The sequence below is a fragment of the Papilio xuthus genome, unplaced genomic scaffold (assembly GCF_000836235.2).
Source record: "Papilio xuthus unplaced genomic scaffold, Pxut_1.1 DF825017.1, whole genome shotgun sequence".
NCBI classification, from domain to species: Eukaryota; Metazoa; Arthropoda; class Insecta; order Lepidoptera; family Papilionidae; genus Papilio; species Papilio xuthus.
In genome coordinates, this window is record NW_013533632.1 from 862,237 (window position 1) to 883,145 (window position 20,909).

The window sequence follows — 20,909 nt, forward strand, 5'->3', positions numbered from 1 at the left end:
CAGCAGTTAACCTCTCATCTTTATAAGATCATTACTTAATTGAATAAATTTAGTGTTTCGAAGTGTAACGAAGTAATACATCGGTCCAAGGATTTAATTCTCTGCAGGCTCAGGCTGCCGTTGCATTTTTCGGATGCGCGTTGCTTTTATTGATCTTTTGATATCTTTCTAGCTATTGGTGAGAATTAAATAGTTGCAAAGGCAAATATAATCTGCATTAAATTCTCCTGATAATTAAAAATAATTCCAAAACTACTGGAGAACTTTTCAAAACAATGGTACCAAATGACACACAACATCATCGGAATAAAATGAGAGATAATTATGAAATTAGGATAACTAGGAACGGAGTTACAAAGTAGCAAATATAAAAGAAAAATTCCTTCTTTTTGAAGTGGATTGAAACCAAACTTGTCATAAAATCTGTTAACTGGAAATGCATAAATGGGGATATGTTAACTCGATTATAGTTTTCTTAGTTTGTTGCTGGAAATTCAATTATTACGCACTAAGGAACCTTTTTAGTACAATCAATAAATTATATTACAAGTATAATTAATAAAACTTCAATTGTATCAATAGTTTAAATCACAATTTATTTCAAACCATTATATGTAGATCAATAATCACATTAAGAGATGTAATATTTGCAGTTAGTTAGAAACCGTCGTTTTGAGATATTGCGTCGTATGAAAAATAGACAGTGACAGTAATAACGACCGTGACATAGGTGTGAAGAGGACGTCCTGTGCCTGGCTCGGCTCCGCTGGCGATGAGGACCGCCGAGCGGCGTGCGCCGAACGGCGTACGGCGGGCGAAGTGCGGCGGGCGAAGTGCGGCGGGCGAAGGACGGCGGGCGAAGGGCGGAAAGCGCCAGGAATTCGCGGCAGAAGCGTGCAGCCACTGAGATTGAGGAGACGAGTTACAAGTGCGAGCACCGTCGACGTTTGAAATCGCTATGATGAATTTGGGAGAATCGTACCGCGAATTCTATGCGGGCCTCGTGACCCGTATAGAAGATAGGAGATTTATATTTCCCCAGCCCATTGGGACACAACATCGGTCGGACCCGACAGAGCAGGAGATCCTGACGGAACAGGTGAACCGGGCGGTACATGAACTGGTGGTTTCTGATGACCTGGATCGGGTCGAAGCAATCCTCGAGAATAATCCCGAGGTTCTCGACAAGTTCCAAAAACTTAAGCGGCAAGTTAACGATTGGGAGCAAGAAGAGATGCAACGGGACTTGGAAATAAATCAAGTGCCCGAGACAAAGGGCGAAAATCTCGCTAAAATTCTGATTGCGATCGGTGAAAAACTTGGTGTGCCAGTAAAAGAGCGCAACATCATTTACGCCATGCGTGTGGGCATACGCTGGGGCCGCAGTTCTCAAACAGCTGCACGTGCGCGACGCATCACCGTGCGCCTGACGAGCCGTAAGATGCGCGATGCCCTGGTTAAGGCCGCGCGGCGTCACTTCACCACTTCCGACGTCGGCCTGCCCGGCCCACCGCAGCGCATCTCCATCGCCGAGCGCCTCACTCAGATAAATCGGAGCCTCTTGCGCATGGCCCGCACTGGATGCCGCAACAACGGTTGGCACTACTTGTGGGTCAAACAGGGCCGTATCTATGTGCGCAAAGATAAGGAGTCAAACGTCTACGCCATCCGCAACTATGACAACGTTGAACGCGTCTTCAACATTGCCTAAATTGACTCCGCATCTTATCTCGATCCCACCTCCTTCTTTCTTTAATCTACATCTACATGATCTATAAAAAAAACATAAAATCACTGTGCGTATTCTTATTAAACATAAAATCTGTCTTTATTTATTCATATTATTAAATATGACTTGACAGAAGTGAATCGTGGACAAATATCGACGGTGTATTTAGTGATATTAACCAAACGGTTGTCACTGTGTCGATAACAATGAGCTTCGAAGTCAATAATCTTTAAGTACATAAGAAAATTGTAACTTTTGTTTGTATCTTTAGTTAAAAATTTCTTAATCTAGGTTAACATGAAGCATTCAAGATCAAATTACAACTTTAGATCGGCACTCTTCAATGTTATTTACGGAAGAATGTACTACTTTGTTACCTAGCTCTATGAAAATTGTATCGGATTCAATTGTTTATTTATAAGTTTGCGTTATATAATTTACTATTGTACACCTTTGAATTGAAAATAAAATAAGATATACGCCTATCTGACTTTTATTTCTCTATCCTTAGATAATAGAATAGAATAATAATAAATAGATAAAAGACTCAGAAGTCAAAAAGAAAACAAATAGATAGAAGAATTCTACAGTAATCAAAATTTACTATCAACCTACACCAGATTTTAATCACCATAGACAAACTACTATAGAGTTCGACTTGACTCTACTTAAATAACTGTGGGTGCAACCAAAACCCCCTTTAAAACACATAGATATTTTATCGAATACAACAAAAGGGATGACGATTTGTTTTATTTAAACATTGGTCTTAGAAACTCAATTGCAACGAAGAATAACTCCTTGTATTTACTTCGACGAGTTGAATGTTGAGTCACCGAGAAAGAATAGTAAAGGTGCAGTTACACGTCAATAAAGATAGGGAGCCCCTGCCATAGAGCGTCCTTCACAAATAGATATGAGTCGAAACGATCATTTCAGATAAAGCAATAGATAACAAGTCAAAGAAATACATAAAATATTCTTAGCCTAAGTAAAAAATTATCTTACATTCTCTTTGTAAACTATTAGAAAACAATCGTATGAAATGTTACGCTATGTTATTATAATCTTATTTTCGGATATAGCCATTATATAGAGATTAACATTGATATAGATTTAAAATTAACTTTATATTTTTTTACATACGCAATTAAAATCAACATTTTTATATTCATCCTCTACTCTTCGTAAACCACTGGACAGATTATGTTTACAAAGGCAGTGCTTAAATAAGAAACACTGGTAACAGTGAATCTAAGGTAACACGAGAGAAGGTTATGGCTATAAAATTTAAAATCCCTACTGGGTAATATATGTCCTACTATGCCCCTGTGATAATTCTAACATCCGTTATAGTTTTGTTAAGTCGCGCTGCCAATAATTGTTATTAAAGTGTCCACATACATATTAGCTAAAGTGATGCAGCGACCCGAAGTGTGTCTCGGCCTTCTAATAAAGTCAAAAGTTTCCTCGATCCCGAAACTTCGAACCAGTCCTGGACTAGGAGCTCCCTAAGATGTTTACCTCATATATCCACGATACATGGGATGGCCAGCTGGGCGCGGACGATGCTCGTTTAACCAAACATAATTTAAGTGGCCGAAATAGAATAGCTGCTGGCAGATACCAACATCATTGGAGTAATAAAAGCGCATAGGTTTCCGGAAAAAAAAACAAATTAATTTAAATTGGTTTTATTGACTTCTTTGTTCTATCGCTCCAATATGGCGACCGGCGAGAGCCCCGGCAACAGCCGCTATGACGCAATACTACACCCTAACCTCCCAATGCATCACCGACAAAACTTGCATTCAATTATGAACCTAAATACTACGTCCTAGACATTCTAACTGCATTCTAATATACAAATATGACTACACAACTCACACCATTATCCATCCCCATCTCCACCCATTCAGGACGAAGGGGATAAACATCGTACGTGGAATTTTCCAGACCTGGGGGGGCCCAAACACCCACACAGGTCGAATAGGACAAATAATTTAGTTACATGGAATTTTCCATCACCCCCCAGACGCCCACGCAGGGTGGAGAAAACAAAGGACTCTTCCACAACACCCACTCTTTCTCCCCAAGTAATGGCGCACCTGCGCAAACCTATCAATTTGCAATCAATAAAGGTACGACGTAAGAGTGTCGGAACATTCGAATATTATTTTATTATTTTAAATATCAATTTTTTTCAGATACTTTCAAATGAACCCAAATTTAATATAAGTGCTTGTCTGTCAAAGGACGTGGTGAGGGCTTATTAAAAAATGCTTTCAAGATATTAAACTTTCTTTATATTTCCCTACGAGTCCCTATATTAAACTTATTCTCAGTTCTAATTCGAGTTTTAAAGCTTAAGTTATCATCAAACTTCATAAACATCACTTGTTTAAAAGATCTAAAAAGACAATAAACATAGAACACAATTTTTTATCAAAATGAAACGATAACACGTATTTCAAAGATCGTTCCCTACTAAGTGCGAAGTGGTTTTTTGTAGTGTTCGAATTCGTTTTTTTCGTTCACCTAATACCCATAACTTTTTTGAGAGTTACATAGATGTTTTAATTCACTCGCGAAGCAGCTTTAAAGATAATGATGATTAAGTTTTACCTATTTTAAATTGAAAACATTAAAAGTTAGAGTCTACCAACATGTAAATTTGATATTAAAACCGTGTTTCAAATTTTGAGTCTAAAAAAAAGGTTTTTAAAAGACAATTTTTAGATTTCTCGATTACACTTGTGATGGTATCTCCCATATCATTACTTAGAGAAAGTCATAAGCTTGTAAGATATCATTCTATGAAAAGATGATAAAATAAATAATTTTATTATATTTCATAATATTTCGACACTGGCTACGTCGCAAATCCCGCGCATGCTCATACCACCTGACGCTAGGTCTTAAAATAGAACGCCTAGGGGTAATGGGGAGATGAAATCAATAATTGCGAACTCGGCGGCCATTTTGAAACTGTACGTCTATCTACGAGTAATACACGTATAGACTGCCACCCTCGGATTTGTTTATTTGAAAATCTGATAAATCAAATATTTAGTTTTTAATGTTAAATTTATATGAGTAATACACGCTTAGGGTCTCTTCAGTGGTGTGTTAAGGACCTCTTTTAGTGGTCCATCAAAGATTCTGAGAGCGGTAATAAATAACCTACCAGAAGACATGAAAGTACAGATTCTCTTGGTTGTGAGCATCTTTTAAGAAATGAGATTTATATCTTGTATGTAAATAATAAACTCAAAAACTACTCAACCGATTTCAAAAATTCGTGTGCCATTAAAATGCTGCTTTATCACTGAGTAATATAGTAAAAACAAATAAAAAGCGTATTTCTAACTCAAAAGTAAAATCTATCAAAATTCACATTCTATCAAAAAATAATAGAATAATAACATTATGTTCTCGTTTACTCTAATACATAACATGTGCGAAAGTTCGCCACTCTCCATTTCTTATAGCTACCGACAAATCCTGTATGCCGCCATTTAGTAATTCGCCTAAGCAAATCTTAGAGATTCGATTAATTGCAAATCCAATTCGAATTAATTCACAAATCAACGTAATGCATTTGTAATAGTTCGTGCAATTTGGGTGACATTTACTTGTTAATAACACTATCATGATGTCATCATTGCCCGCCACTCCGCGATTTTTTATTGGCTACAAAGTAAACAGCCAAATAAGCACAATTTTATAAGCTACTAGAGGTCGCCATCGACTCCGTCCGCGCGGAATTATAAAAACTTAATTAGTAGCCTATATGTTGTTCCAAACTATGTTTTACACCTATGCCAAATTTCTGCAAGATCCATCCATCTGAACATTCGCATTTATTATAATATTAAGATTTGTTTTACAATTTACCGGTGACATAGAAACATAGGCAGCATTACGGAGCTACACAGGTTGCCTCGGTGAAAGCGACGCGCCCATCTTGCTTTCACTCGACTCTAAGATTGGGTCATACATATACTGACCATACTTGCAAATCGACATACCACATACATACGTCATACATCATATTTTAAATGCAATAATTTGGAAGTTTTTTTAATACATGCAACAGAATGGCTGAACTAACCAAACTAAAAAACGGAAATAGTTAGCAATCTTAACTATACTACTTACTAGGTTACTATTATAATTCTTAACTTAAAAGGGCCACCATAATATGATAAATAACCCATTGACCTAAAAGAAGAAATTTTCTTGATGGAGAAAATATTCTAAAAAAATTACTCTTTCTTCACATCTGCTTAAAGTACTAAATACTGATCGCAGATAAAGCCTAAAAAAAAAAAAAAAAAAAAAAAAAAAAAAAAAAAAAAAAACTATTATAATTCCGTCTTACTATGCGAAGTTGCAATCGAGCTGCTACTTAATTTAGGATTTCATTTATATGAAGGACAAGAAAACGTACATTCTTTTTATTATAAATCCAAATTAAATATTAAGATTGACGTGAAATTTGAACTCACATTGTTAGTTATAGGAAAATGTCTATCATCTCTTTTTAAGCGATACAAAAAACTTTATTTCAGTTTCCATACTAATGTCATGTTGGAAAACAAATACAAAATACCATTGTAAAAGATAAATAATGAATCCGAGCGAAACCACAAACAATAGCCTATACGTATTACGATAAGATATCTAAAAAAAACAATTAAGAATTTTAAAATGTACATCTATCTATAAATACGACTCTTCGTCATGAATCAGCATTGGAAATAAATCCAGACATCCAAAAAATCTTATAAATATATACTTATCCAACGCCGAAATCAAAACATACAACAACAAAAACCACGACAGTTGACTTCTACGTTCAATCGCAGAAATAGTTCCCACGATAATATTGGATCGTGTTAAAATGCATTTCCGTCTTGAGACAATGTGATCGTAATCATTTTATTATTGCCGTGCGAGACGATAAACAGGATATTAAATAATAACTATAACAGTCATTGCCGGCGGTAGGGTAGGGTGCGATTTGCGACCGCCAAGGAAGCTGGATAAAAAAAAGCGTCAAAGATCTGCGAATTACAGTCGCACGTAACCAAGTTAACCTTCCCCTCCTTTCAAGGGCATTGTAAAAGGCCATATAAATCTGTTTATCGAAAACATTTTTTGTTTACGACTTAACAAGTTATATGTAGATAAGGTAGGTATTCTTAAAAAAATATTTATCATTAAAAATTAGGAATGTAAAATGGAATGGCGGCAAGGGGCAGGTAGACGCAGCATTTGTAGGTCTACCGCTTGGTGGACCTATGATCTGGTCAAGCTTGCTGGAGTACCCTGAATGAGCACAAGATTGATCATCCTGGCGATCTTTGGAAACCTTCCATCAGTGGGCGAAAAATACTTAACTCAGATTGACATAGAAATATGTTTGACTATATTCGTTTTTATAATCCATGCGTTCTTAAATTACTGGACAGGTTTTGTTCAATCTTTGTTTTGTTATTTGAAACGCAACATTGCCCACCGTAATATTAATGAAATATCTAATTACGATTAACATCCGCTAAGGAATGACGAGAGCAATTAGGACATCCACGACGAACAAAATAATGATTGCCTTTGCTATAATTGTGGCCTAATGTAATGTACGATAAAAATTTTATGTGTCATTCTTTTTTTTTTCATTGACCATTAAAATTAAATGGCCAAATGTTATTCTTGTTGTTGTGTTAATGTCTGAGTAGCGCACACTACAGTTTATTTTTAATGATGTGTATTTTTAATTTATTTAATGATAAATATTATCCATTATGTAAGCTAGTAAAGTATTATTTCCACAACAATAATGTTTTTAATTAATATTTGTTTTGACTTTGTTTAGAACATCTTAGTGTAGCGGCTATTTGCGCTTGCGCATATCATGCGCGCAGCTGATCTCAGTAAATTTTGATGTGCGCTTGCGAATGCGCATAATTTGATATAAAATATTTCCAGTTTATGAAGTACTTACCGCACCCAAGCCCGCTACCGGCCCAGTTTCCTCGCGACATAAATACAGATAAATAAATTTATATCGTTAGTAAGGAATAAAAATTCATTATCACAGTTCTAAAAGAATCCATACGTAACACTCACACTCGCACCTTAGCGCATCGGAAACAACATTAAAATGCTGGTGTGTGAGAGAGATGCATGAAATGTGAAGTTAGAATTAAACAATGACCGTAGGCCTCTACTGCTATGACTCTTGTTTTGACTCGTATTGTTATCCCTCTCATATGGTTTGAAAAAAAAGAGATCACAATATGTGTCAATACAAGCATCACTACAGTTTGTGCCCAAGGTGATGATGACAGTTGTCATGCCAATGTTACCATGACCTTTCCACCTTCCTCCGGTCACTGCTTCACGACTGTAATTAATTAAAACTAACGAAAGACAATGCACTGCTACAGCAGCACTATCTAGAAAGACAAGACAAAGTCAGGAAAGCAAAGTGTAGCAACGAAGAATCATAGCATCAATAATGCTTTTAAATTAATTATGTTGTTAATCCCATATAAACAAATTCTTTCTGAATTTAGTTCTTATTCCTTAAAACTGTACATTATATAATGGGAAATACACAACTTGGGAATATGTTTAAGCAAAATTGAGGTTTTAAACAAAAATGTCTCTCAAAACACAATTTGAAAAATTTATATGAAACATAGTTTTGGGCGTTACACTATAACAGCGAAATAATTTCGCAATAATACAGGTAGCTACCAAAAATTATAGCAGTATAATAATCGAAAAAAGAAATCGAAAACAGATTTATTTTTATCTAATTTCCTACATTTTCGGGAAAAGGTTTTAGTTTTAACAGGAACTAAGGAACTATATGTTTGTAGCTGGTAACAATTTTCAATTGAATTGTCTCTGGCGTCCAGGGCTGTATTTATGAAAAAAATATGGTTTTTTAACATGCACATCCATCATCACACAATTTCATGATAACATTCCCTAAGAAAATATACATATTATGTACTAGTGTAAAGATCCCGCTTGTATTAAATTTGACGTGATTAAGGCGTTCATGCGAAAGAGTCAAAAGGGTTAGACGTGTGACATCCGTTTCATATAGGCATCCGATTTATTGAAAATGCTACAGACTATAATTAAAAGTTTATAAATCAACCAACATCAACTCCACGCACCTTCCACGAGGGGCTCACTCACGGACGCCTCACCGTTAATGATTGGGTGATCTAGAGATATAAATCTAAAATAGAAAACATACAAAGCTTATAAATCTAAAAATTATTTTATGAATAAAATCAAAAATAATTAAAATCGATAATAATTTTGTAAGTGCAGCCCTGGTGCCTTCTCGTCTATAGCAAAGCTGCTCTATGCTCTCAAGCGCTCTACCTACGACTTGTAGTTGAAGTCTTGTATTTGTATTGAAAACTTGATGGTGTTTCTCCTTTTGATTGTGAATTCTATAAAAAAATCAATATCTATATAGCTACAATGGTTATGAAGTGTAAAGTGGATAAATATTATTTATTTTAAATTAAAACAAGTGATTTACGTATTCGTTTGCATCATGAGCGACTGCTGTAATTCAGTTGATATAGAAGACGTATGTCGAACATGTTTAGCAACAGAAAACGTGTCGTATCCGATATGCAGTACGTTTGTGGAAACTTTATATGGCGATATCCCTCTTGTGGAGGCGTTGGCGACAGTATCTTCATTGCAGGTAAGAACGCATTATGTTAATTTCCAATCAACAAGGCAACAATGAGTAATTTTTCTGTTTTCATTTCTATTTTAGCCACACTTGACACATTAGCATCAGTAAAAGAAAAAAAATTGTCACATAAAAATTATGAAGAGTGTATGAATGAGTAGGTGTGTGAGTGGGTGGTGGGTCTCCACAGTGGATACATGTTTACAGAACTACAAAGTACAGACATAAAACAAGGCGTAGACAAAGTCTCCCATAGCCTAATCCTCCAAAAGATCACACAACTTGACCTTATAGCCATGGAAAGAATAATTTCAATTTGCCTGTTTTTAGTCTGTGCAGAGATTGAGAAAATTAAAATTTAACATTGTTAGAGCCCTTATAATATCTTCGCACGAATTGGCCCGGCTCGCCCGGTGAAATACCACAACCACACAGAAGACAGGCGTGAAGTGGAAGCAATTCCGCATTTTGTCTGATGAGTATGCGTCCCAAAGGAATAATTTAGTCATCTTTCCCATCCCACCCTTTTTGTTATAACTTCACATCACTTCGCTATTTCAGCAAATTTAGGTGGCTGCTCGCTTCTTTTCCACCTTATGATAAAAAAAATTAAAACTAAATGTTCATTTACACTGACTATAATACTTCAATCAACAAACACACATACCGAAAAAATTCTAAGAATTACTTTAAATACTATCTTACTATCTTTCTATCTATACTTTAAACACCTGGAATAGATTTTTTCATATGTAATCTCATAAAATTAAGACAATTACAACTCACAATCTTTCAAGAATTAAGCATATCACCTTCTCAGAGGTCGGCAACAAAACATTCCTCTGAAATTGTTGATGTCCATGGACGTCAATTATCACCTTGATGACACCCTTGCTTATTATCTCATAAAAGAAATTAATGCTTTAAAACTTAAAAATTAATATCTTTACTTTAGGAAATAATTGTGTAGAAACAAATGTATGTACATATCTATTACAATAATCACCTGATAAGCCAGGTGCCTGATTAATGCGGGTCAACTGTACAACATATTTTTTTAAAACCTAACCCAGCCCATTCAAATTTTTATTTATTCACATAAATAACATATTTATAGAATATATTCCAATTTTATGATATAATTTTTTTTTTCAACTTTTTTTTTGATCGAGAAATTGAGGAGTAAAAGATTAGCGTGGTTTGGACATGTTATGAGGAGTGATGATGATGATATAAGCAAAAAAGTAATGAGATTGAATGTGGATGGCTACAAGGGTAGGGGAAGACCAAAAAAAGTATGGAATGACTGTGTGCAAGAGGATATGCGTAAGAAGGGGGTAGACTCGGATATAACGGCTGATAGAGATGTATGGAGGAGTAATACATATTGTGCCGACCCTTCATAGGGATAAGGGCAGGTTGATGATGAATTTTTTTTACATAATTTGTAAGTAATTACACTAGTAACAAGTAAGTTAACAAGGTGTAGATATAAATAAAGCAATACAATATGTATATTCTGTTTATTATCGGTAATGATTAGACCAATTTAACACGAAGGTAGCTGATGTCGCAGGCAACTACTAGTATACGAGGGTGAATCAAAAAATTCTTGGAATCAATATTAAAAAATGCAAAGATTTAAATAATAATATTTTATTTTTCTACATAATCTCCCTCCAATGCAATGCATTTAGAATAACGCGTTTCTAACTTCCTTATTCCTTGTGAAAAAAAATTATTTTCTTGACTCTCGAAAAAGTCCTCTACGGCAGCTATAACCGCGTCATTATCGTGAAATTTTGTTCCACGAATTTCGTCTTTTAATTTTGGAAATAAGTGAAAATCACTTGGGGCTAAGTCCGGAGAATATGGTGGGTGGTCAAGGAGATTGAAGCCAGCTCAGCGGATTGCGTTGAGCGCAACTTCCGATCGATGAGCAGGAGCGTTATCTTGAAGGAACAACACGCCCAACGACAGTTTTCCACGACGTTTTTCTTTAATCGCTTCACGCACTTTCGGGATTAAATTTGCATAATAGGGTGTCCAGTAATCGTCTGGCCTTTTGGCATGTAATCAATAAAAAGGATTCCTTCACTATCCCAGAACACAGAGGCCATAACTTTGCCAGCGGTAGGAGCAACTCGAAATATCTTGATGGATGGAGAGGATGGCCGTTTCCAAGACATGCTTTGTCTTTTAGTTTCAGGATCAAAATGGTGGATCCACGTTTCATTCATGGTGACAAGACGACGGCAAAAATTATCCGAATCACGCTGGAACATTTCGAGATTACGCTTGGAAATTTCCAAACGTCGCTTTTTGTTTTCGTCGGTTAACATTCGTGGCACCCATCTTGCAGACACTTTTTTGAACCCCAGTGAATCAATTAAAATGGATTGAACGCTACCAAAAGATATCTTTAGGATCTCAGCTATATGTTTTATAGTCATTCTTCTGTCTTCCAAAACCAGATTCTCAACCTTTTTGACAGTTTTCTTCTGTAACGGAGGTTGAAGGCCGCCCAGAACGCGGGTCATCTTTACAGCTTGATCTACCTCTTTTAAATTCAGCCACTCAGTACGCAACCGTAGAATAGGGTACAGCATCACCCCCTTATGTCTGCTGAATGTCCAAAAAAATTTCCTTCGTAGACATTTTTTTCAAACTGAGATATTTTATCACCGCATAATTTTGACTTTTTAGCAACTCGTTGCACAAAAAAATTTATTACGTGCGAACGAACTGACAAAAACAAGTGACAGTCTGCATAAATATAGTGTGATAGACACTCTTTAATTTGAATATCGAACTTGATCCAAAAAGGTTTCATGTATATGCACTTCTAAGAATTTTTTGATTCACCCTCGTATACAAAAAGTTTATCACCTCAAATTGCATGACCTTTAACACAACATATATTAAGCATTGAATTAAATATGTTAAAGCAAAATTTTTGTTTTAGTTTACGAGACTAGAGGGGTTTCCCGACAAAATGTGTAAAGCCTGCAAGGATACTACTGCCAAAGCATATTCATTTAAAAGAAAGTTATGGCAAACAGAAGCTTATCTAAATACTTTGTTAATTCAACCAGTTCGTAAGCGTGAAGTAAAGGTTTGTAAAAATTTATTTTTCTTACATAATTGATACTGTCATAGAATTTACCTGCTGCTATACTTATAAATACATGTTATTGTTTGTTTTATTAAAGTACTCGTAATGTCAGTTTATACATGTCCACACTAAGGGACTCGAGTCACTGTTGAGATTATTCTTATATTAAATATTAATGTACTATAAATATAGTAGAACGCCGATTATTCGAATTAATTGTGACTGAGATAGATTCGGATAGTTGGGTATAGACTGGTAAAAAAGTACAATAAACTGAAAAGCAATACTACAATAACGCACACTTGAACATCGCAATAAGATTAAGTTGCAACCCCATTAGGACTTAACAAAAATATAAAGTGTAAAATAACTCGGTTTAAAATTTTGATATTATGCTTAGCAATGCTTCGGATAATTGGAGATGCAGTTTATCGGTGTTCGGATAATTGGCATTCTACTTCAATGATTTAATTCAATTAATTTGTTCCTCATAGCTTAAATTAGCAACTGCTGTAATTTTACAGTCACAATAATTGATTGACAGTTGCTTGCATTCTTACGTTTGATTTCCATTACAGGAACATTTGTGTAGTAACATATCGTAATCTCTCATTTTTAATGATCAAAGGAAATACAGTAACTAGTAAAATAATTGTGTATTTATAAAAATGAATTGAAACAGGTTATGTGCATGACTAATTAAGAAATGTTTATCTTTTTAGAAGGTTGTTGTTAAGATTGAACTATCAGATTCAGATGAGGACAACAATAACAGAATTGAGGATCCTAACCAATCTAACCCAGGTAAGAGCATATTTGAATAATAAGCACACGTTTTTTTACATAAGGCCGCCCGCACAAATGTAACTTTGGATTTTGACTACCATTGCGTTTGTACACATTTTGTCTGTGTTTATTGAATTAGAATAAAAGGGATGTCAATATTTGTCAGTACACCAAATATAGTCTATGGACAATCATCATCATCAGTGCATATTACGTCTCCACTGAAGGGCTCATAGCCTACCCTAAGTTAAGGGTGGATAGGCCACAGTTACTGCTGCCATATTAAGATGAACATGGAACATCTTAAGTTTACATTGTTTTCTTATTTAAATACGCACTCTTGTTACGTTTTCAGACGGTAGAGAGAATAATGCACAAAATGTAGAACAAGTAGAGAGACCCGATGTCGAAGTTGTAGATGAAATACCACAGCAATCTAATAATGAGAGTGCCCTGGAAGGTAATATAAAAAACAATTTTTTTTTTATAGATATTGTGACTATATTTTATGTAAACTCAAAGTGATGAGGGGAAAGGATTGATACCAGGGCTCAGCTCTAGCTCAGGAGCAAGGTTCCTACACAATTGTGGAAATTAGTGTTACAGTAAAGCATTTATTAATTTTTAAAAAATGTTACAGTGCGGAAAAATAATTGCCAGTCATTTTGCCCGCTGTGTCGTGTGAGTTATAATAATGTGGCGGGTTTAACAAAGCATATGTGGGAGAGACACGCTGAGATCATGGGCCCCAAGAAGAGAGGCAGACCAAAGAAGATTAGCACAGAAGTAAGTAGACATCTTTAGGGAAAACTGGTGTCAATTGACTGTATATCACTTCTTACTAATATTATAAATGCTAGTGTACAGTAAGAATATCTGACACTGTGCCGGTGTACCGGCGCAACACTAGCCTTTCTAAACTGTCGACATTAAAGTCCCCTCACTATTCATTCTGACACTTGACTTAAATGTCTGAAACTACATAGATGGATGTCAGAATGGCTGCATGGAACTTACTGAAATTTGACACAGATATAGAACATAGCCTGTTAATTAATTTGTTTTTTTTTTTAAATTCCAAGCAGACTGCAGCTAGATCGTAATAATGAATGTTGTTTGAAAACATATTAATGATTTTAGGTTAGGTTTGTAAAATTTTTGTGTAAATATATAGTTTAGTAAATACCTTGATATAAAATTTTTATTTTTAAACCGTTATTGGTACAATTACTAAAATGATTTATTATTTGCAGTTCATATTGAAGAATCTGTTGGATAGAGGTCTTTTGAAACCCAAACAGGATAAGAGATTATGCTGTGTGTTTTGCAAGAAGTATTTTGGTAATGAAGAAGAACTCATTGACCATATCTCCACCCACAGAGGTAACACACCACAATTAAAATTAGTAAATAAACAAAAAAATAATGTTTTAATAATATTATTAGTGTGAAATTAATTTTAACATAATTTCAGATAAACTTTACTCGTGTGCTGTTTGCAAGAAGAATTATATGCAAAAGAAATATTTCGACAGTCATCTGTGTGTGGAAGATAAATCGGCAGGAGATGGCATACTCGTATGTATATCAATTGCATTTTAATAATACTATAAATATGAATGTTTGGATGGATGGATGTTTGTTAGAAGGTATCTCCGGAATCACTGCATGGATGCTGAAATTTGACATAGAACATAGCCTGTAAGAACACTTAGGTTTTTTAAATACTATAATAAAAAATGTTTCTGTCTGTTTGTGTCTTGTTAATATTATGTAAAAAATAAATATTATTTTGATTCAATTGAATTTTTCCAGAGCGAGTCATCTTCCAGCCAGCCTTCAAGAGCGGAACAAGATGAATTCCTTGTTGAGTCATCAATTCAACTATTGCATCTCACAAATGAAACACGCGTAATGACAATATCTTACTAATATTATAAATGCTAATGTATAGATGGATGGATGTTTATTTGAAGGTATATCTAGAACGGACCTAGATGAAATTTGGTATACATAAAAAACATAGTCTGGATGAACAAATGGGCTAATTTTGAGTCTTTTAATTTTGCTTGGTCGTAGTCGCGGGCGACAGCTAGTGTTGTTAGTGTAAACTTATGTTTGTAATGTGTTCCAGCATGCTTCTCTTCAATGGCGCCCGTGCAATTCGTGCAGCTTACTTCTGATGACGGAAGCTGAGTACACCGAGCACATCGACACACGACATCCCAATATGTCGCTCAAATGTCGCCATTGTAACAAGGTAATAATAATAATAATATAATAGTTTTTAAACCAATAAATTATGTAATCAAGTTTTTCTTAAATCTTTGACAACTGAGAACCGGACTAGGACAATATTATAACTTGTACTGATTTTTCTTTCTTGAACCGTATTAGTTTCTTACAAAAAATATTCATATTTAAAATTTTTTTTAACTAATAATAAATGCGCTTAGAAATGACTAAAGACGTTGTCTTTTTAAACGTATACATATTTATAAAATTGTAGTGTCTGTATACACCACAATGGGTGGAGCGATTTTGACAGGACTTTGAGGTTAAACTAGTGCGCTCAAAGTCGCTGACCACTAGTTTTTATATAACAAAACTTCTTTAGTTTTTCATTGTACATTATAATGAATGTTTCCTAGATGTTCGAGACACTGACTGCAGCCCGTGCGCACCGCGCACGTTGCTCGAACGTAGTACGTTCGTACGCGTGTTTATCATGCCCGCAACGTTTCACACGCGAGGTGTTCCTCAACAAGCATATCCTGAGCTTTCATAGGGGACATGCTGCCTCCGTGCAATTCTTATCCGGGCCCTCAAACAACGGGCTACGTTACCAGTGCGATATCTGCAAACAAAGATTCGTTAAGTATGTATATCTTTTATATACACTCCAATTTGGATAAAAATAATTTGTCAGGTTTCTGAAGATCACTTTTGTAAATAAGAAACTTTATATTAAAAATTATTATTGTCATTTTGCGTAAGGAATATGTGGAAAAGTACATACCAAGAGTCTGTAGATGTCGTTTCTTGAAAAAAAAGCAAGAACCTTTTAAGAAATAACATAATTTTATAATTGAAAAAAGTTATATTCTCTTGCATTCTCATTTATCAATGTTCGACTGTACTTTTTGGTATTTGTATGCGAAATTCCATTGTCAAGCAGCAAGTTTTTATACAAATGCTTCAACTTAATCCATTAAATTTACTAATATTTAAATACGGCAGTAAATTCCTGCTTTAATTCTATTGACATTGAGAAAATAAGTCATGGTATTTAACAATTTGTTTATATTTACAGGAAGGCCTCCCTCACGAAGCACATGCGACATCACACAGCGACCAAGAATTACGAGTGTAATGTATGCAATAAACGTTTCCAAAGAAATGACAACCTAAAGTAAGTTTAAATATTATATTACTAATATTATAAACAAGAGCATCGGTGACTCAGTGGTCAAGCACTTGACTTGCAATCTGCAGGTCCTGGGTTCGAATCCCGCCATGTACCAATGTGTTTTTCCATTTCCGATTTACATATGTACATTTATCCGACGTTCTTACGGTGAAGGAAAACATCGTGATGCAATCTGCACATATCTGAGAAGAAATTCAAAGATATGAGTGATGTCAGCCCGCACTTGGCTAGCGTGGTTGACTATGGCAGAGTCACCCTTAACTTAGGGTAGGCTCCGAGCCCCTCGGTGGGGACGTATAGTGAGCTGATGATGATTAGAAATGCGAATTTTTAAATGTATATATGTTTGAAGGTATCTCTAAAACGACTGAACGGATCTTAATGAAATTTGGCATACATATAGAACATAGTCTAAAATATCATATCGGCTTCTTATTGTTTTTTTTTAATCCGCGCGGACGGAATCGCGGGCGACAGCTTGTTTAGCATAAATATAAAACATAGTCTGTACTTTTGTTTTGTTTTGTTGTCTACCAGATTAGGTAAGTTCGCATTACAGTTCTAGTTATTTAATAAATACAATTTCTTGACTGTTATATGAAATAGATTTCATTTCGGATCTTTCTTCTAACATCGGATATTTATTGCCGAATTCAATGGAACCGTGGGTTTTTGAGACCTAAATATCTGTATGTAACATATCGTCATCCTTATCATTATCCATAATAAAACAGAGATAGCAATAAATTTCAAAGGAAATTTTTTGATCAGAAACTCATTTCGAGTTTATAATTCCTGATTACCAAAATATGGTTTCTATATAAAATATTGTTTTGCTGTAAATGTTAACTAAATGGGATGTGTTAGATCACATATGCGGGTGCACGGCGTCGGTGGACAGAGTTCAGCAACATCTCTCTGTCTGTACTGCGGCCGCAGTTTCTCTTGCTCCTCCAACTTCATAGTGCATATGCGCCGACATACTGGAGAGAAACCTTATAAATGCGATTTCTGCGATAAAGGTACACATCTTACTAATATAAATGGGAAAGTTGAGATGGATGTTAGAAAATATCTCCAGAACAGATGTAGAACATAATCTGGTAGAACATATAGATTACTTTATTATTATTTTTTTTATATTCCTCGCGAACGGAGCCGCGGGCAAAAGCTAGTCTCATATAATTTGTTTTTGATATGTTTTAACTCCCATGGTAAGTTTTCGCGGCGTATTACAAGAAGCGGTAGCGTTGCTTAAGTTCCGATGCAATCAAATGTGTTTTTTAGCAGGACTAAACGTTTGAAGTAATTTTTCTGTTATATCGTTGTCTATTAAAAAAAAGGGTCTTGACAGACAGACGGACAACAAAGTGTTCCAATAAGGGTTCCGTATTTTTCCATTCTAATGGAGTAATGGCGTTGGAGCTGATCGAACATAAACATAGAATTCTAGGCAAATCTATTCTATAGGCACTTCCGATTCTCATATATTAGACACGTTCCACGACGGAAATATTCTACAAGGGAAGGGAAGATAACTTACGTGAAATGGAAAATAAAACTACGTTACAATATTTGCAGGGTTTCCTCGCTCGTCGGACCTTCAGTGTCACAGACGATCACACACGGGAGAAAGACCATACCTGTGTCAGATATGCGACAAAGGTATGTACAAACGCATCTCTATATAGCTAAGCAATTATAGAATTTCTATAGTACCAGGTATTTTTTATATCACTATCATCAACCTGCCCTTATCCCTATCGAGGGTCGGCACAGTAGGGATAAGGGCAGGTTGATGATGATTTTATATGCAAACTTTTAACTCATATTTCTATGGTTGTCATTTAGTTATTTTACAGTCTTTAAGTTTAAGGTTTATAGCCTGTCCATTTATAGAGTCCATGAATGTCTCCTATATTATCGTGTTGCCCTTAAGAATCTTGTGACAGTCAAAAAATATATTAACTAACAATGTCGTCTTGACAGCGTCATGTTTTGACCAATGTATGATCAATATATTACGCATGATATGATATTCAGGTTAAGGAGATTATATAATATATAAATTTAAATAAATAAAAAATTACTAAGAGAACTCAGGTCAAAAGTTGAAAATCAATTGCATTTTTCGGATGATTTGTAAGCACCTGCTATAAATGTCAAAAAGCTTTTACTGGATTAATAACTATGTCAATGTTTTTTGTCAGGGTTTGCGCGCAGCAACAAGCTGACACGTCACATGCGCGTGCACACGGGGGCGAGGCCGTACAAATGCTCGTACTGCGAAAAAGCGTTCTCACAAAGCAACGACCTTAATCTGCACGTCCGCAGACATACCGGGGACAAACCATATGTATGTGAGGTTTGCGGCGACAGGTTCATACAGGTGTGTAAAATATATCAATTCCCTACCAAAACTATTGAATTCCGTATAAAATCTTACTAATATTATAAATGCGAATGTTTAGATTGATGATGGTTTGAAAAGCTGTATTGATCTTGTAATCTGGTATAGATACAGAACATAGTCTGGATGAACATATAAACTACTAATTATTATTTTTTTGTCTAATTTCACGCGGACTTAGTCAAACCTGCAGCAAACAAACGAACATTTGAAGCTCACAATTTGTTATGTTTAAAAAAATATAAAAACAGTGATAATTATGTCAATATTGCAGTCTCTGTTTTGACTAAAACAATGAAAGGGATGACTATAATGTATATGGTATATTTCAGGGCACGGCTTTACAGAGTCACCGGCGGACGCACGGTCACTATCCCCAGGAGACTCCTGCTCTTCTAGCTCTGCCCCCTGTGGCCACACCGCAGATTGCTGCTGGACCTGCATACGAATAGCATTCGGCATCCATGGACGTCATGTGGAGTGGCCGCAGAACGCCCGAGGCGACCATCACACGGCCGATCTCACCTGATATCGATTATTAAATTCCCCGTAAAATTGATATTGATGAACTTTGAACTAATATAACTGTAGCTCATTTTATTCTAGTTGCATACGAAGTTAATAGTAGTACCGTTGTTCTCTCTCGATGTGTGTTTACAATAGCAGTTGTGTAATCGTGTAAAAGTTTGTCTTTACATTTCCTGCTGGTTCACTTAGGTGATGTCTAGTTGTATATTCCATTTAAATCAACCCATAGACAGTTCAGTATATTATGTGTAATTTAAGCGATTTACTAATATATATAAGTTGATTTAATCTCAAATATTTATAAGATTTAAAATAATCCAACAACATTTAATATTATTATCTATTAATGTAATTCTCAAATAGTAAATGTTTAAGGGATTTTCAAGAAAATAAATGTTCTAGCCATCATAACGATGATGATGATGATGACAAAACTATATATATTTCATGAAATTTAAAATGTAAATGTTTAAGGGATTTTCAAGAACATAAATGTTCTAGCCATCATAACGATGATGATGATGATGACAAAACTATATATATTTCATGAAATTTAGTAAATGTTTAAGGGACTTTCAAGAACATAAATGTTCTAGCCATCATAACGATGATGATGATGATGACAAAACTATATATATATTTCATGAAATTTAGTAATTGTTTAAGGTATTTTCAAGAACATAAATGTTCTAGCCATCATAACGATGATGATGATGATGACAAAACTATATATATTTCATGAAATTTAGTAATTGTTTAAGGTATTTTCAAGAACATAAATGTTCTAGCCATCATAACGATGATGATGATGATAACAAAACTATATATATTTCATGAAATTTAGTAAATGTTTAAGGGATTTTCAAGAACATAAATGTTCTAGCCATCATAACGATGATGATGATGATGACAAAACTATATATATTTCATGAAATTTAGTAAATGTTTAAGGGATTTTCAAGAACATAAATGTTCTAGCCATCATAACGATGATGATAATGACAAAACTATATATATTTCATGAAATTTAGTAAATGTTTAAGGGATTTTCAAGAACATAAATGTTCTAGCCATCATAACGATGATGATGATGATGACAAAACTATATATATTTCATGAAATTTCTAAATTAAGATGTTTAAGGTATTATCAGGAAAATAAATGTTCTAGCTA

At 34.9% G+C, this 20,909-nt stretch overlaps 2 protein-coding genes across 5 annotated transcripts in view; one reads left to right on the forward strand and one right to left on the reverse strand.

Annotated features, from left to right (window-relative positions):
* LOC106126280 (tetratricopeptide repeat protein 39B-like) overlaps window positions 1-7,904 on the reverse strand; it is a 56,199-nt gene extending 48,295 nt beyond the window's left edge. For all 3 annotated transcript variants that reach the window (XM_013323829.1, XM_013323830.1, XM_013323823.1), the window contains exon 1: window positions 7,740-7,904. The gene's annotated coding sequence lies outside the window, so the exon portion shown is untranslated. The remainder of the gene's footprint in view (window positions 1-7,739) is intronic.
* A 1,246-nt stretch (window positions 7,905-9,150) lies between these two features.
* On the forward strand, window positions 9,151-20,462 carry LOC106126408 (zinc finger protein 2). Of its 2 annotated transcripts, XM_013324053.1 has the most exons (15): window positions 9,151-9,476; window positions 12,433-12,582; window positions 13,305-13,386; window positions 13,724-13,828; window positions 14,009-14,154; window positions 14,622-14,751; window positions 14,843-14,946; window positions 15,184-15,279; window positions 15,503-15,628; window positions 16,020-16,246; window positions 16,682-16,780; window positions 17,666-17,820; window positions 18,380-18,463; window positions 19,009-19,187; window positions 19,541-20,462. In XM_013324053.1, exons 1-15 carry the CDS (start codon window positions 9,321-9,323, stop codon window positions 19,658-19,660), a joined length of 1,959 nt encoding a protein of 652 aa, XP_013179507.1. In that variant the 5' UTR covers window positions 9,151-9,320; the 3' UTR covers window positions 19,661-20,462. The 2 variants fall into 2 exon arrangements, 1 of the variants encoding a protein (XP_013179507.1); XR_001228365.1 differs by lacking the exon at window positions 17,666-17,820 and having other exon boundaries at window positions 19,541-19,632.
* The last annotated feature ends 447 nt before the right edge of the window (window positions 20,463-20,909 follow it).

Excerpts from the sequence above, each read along its gene's own strand:
- LOC106126408 (XM_013324053.1), top strand. The coding sequence starts at position 9,321 with ATGAGCGACTGCTGTAATTCAGTTGATATAGAAGACGTATGTCGAACA. Across the intron at positions 14,752-14,842 it reads CCATATCTCCACCCACAGAG|ATAAACTTTACTCGTGTGCT; the intron begins GTAACACACCAC and ends ACATAATTTCAG. Across the intron at positions 14,947-15,183 it reads CGGCAGGAGATGGCATACTC|AGCGAGTCATCTTCCAGCCA; the intron begins GTATGTATATCA and ends GAATTTTTCCAG.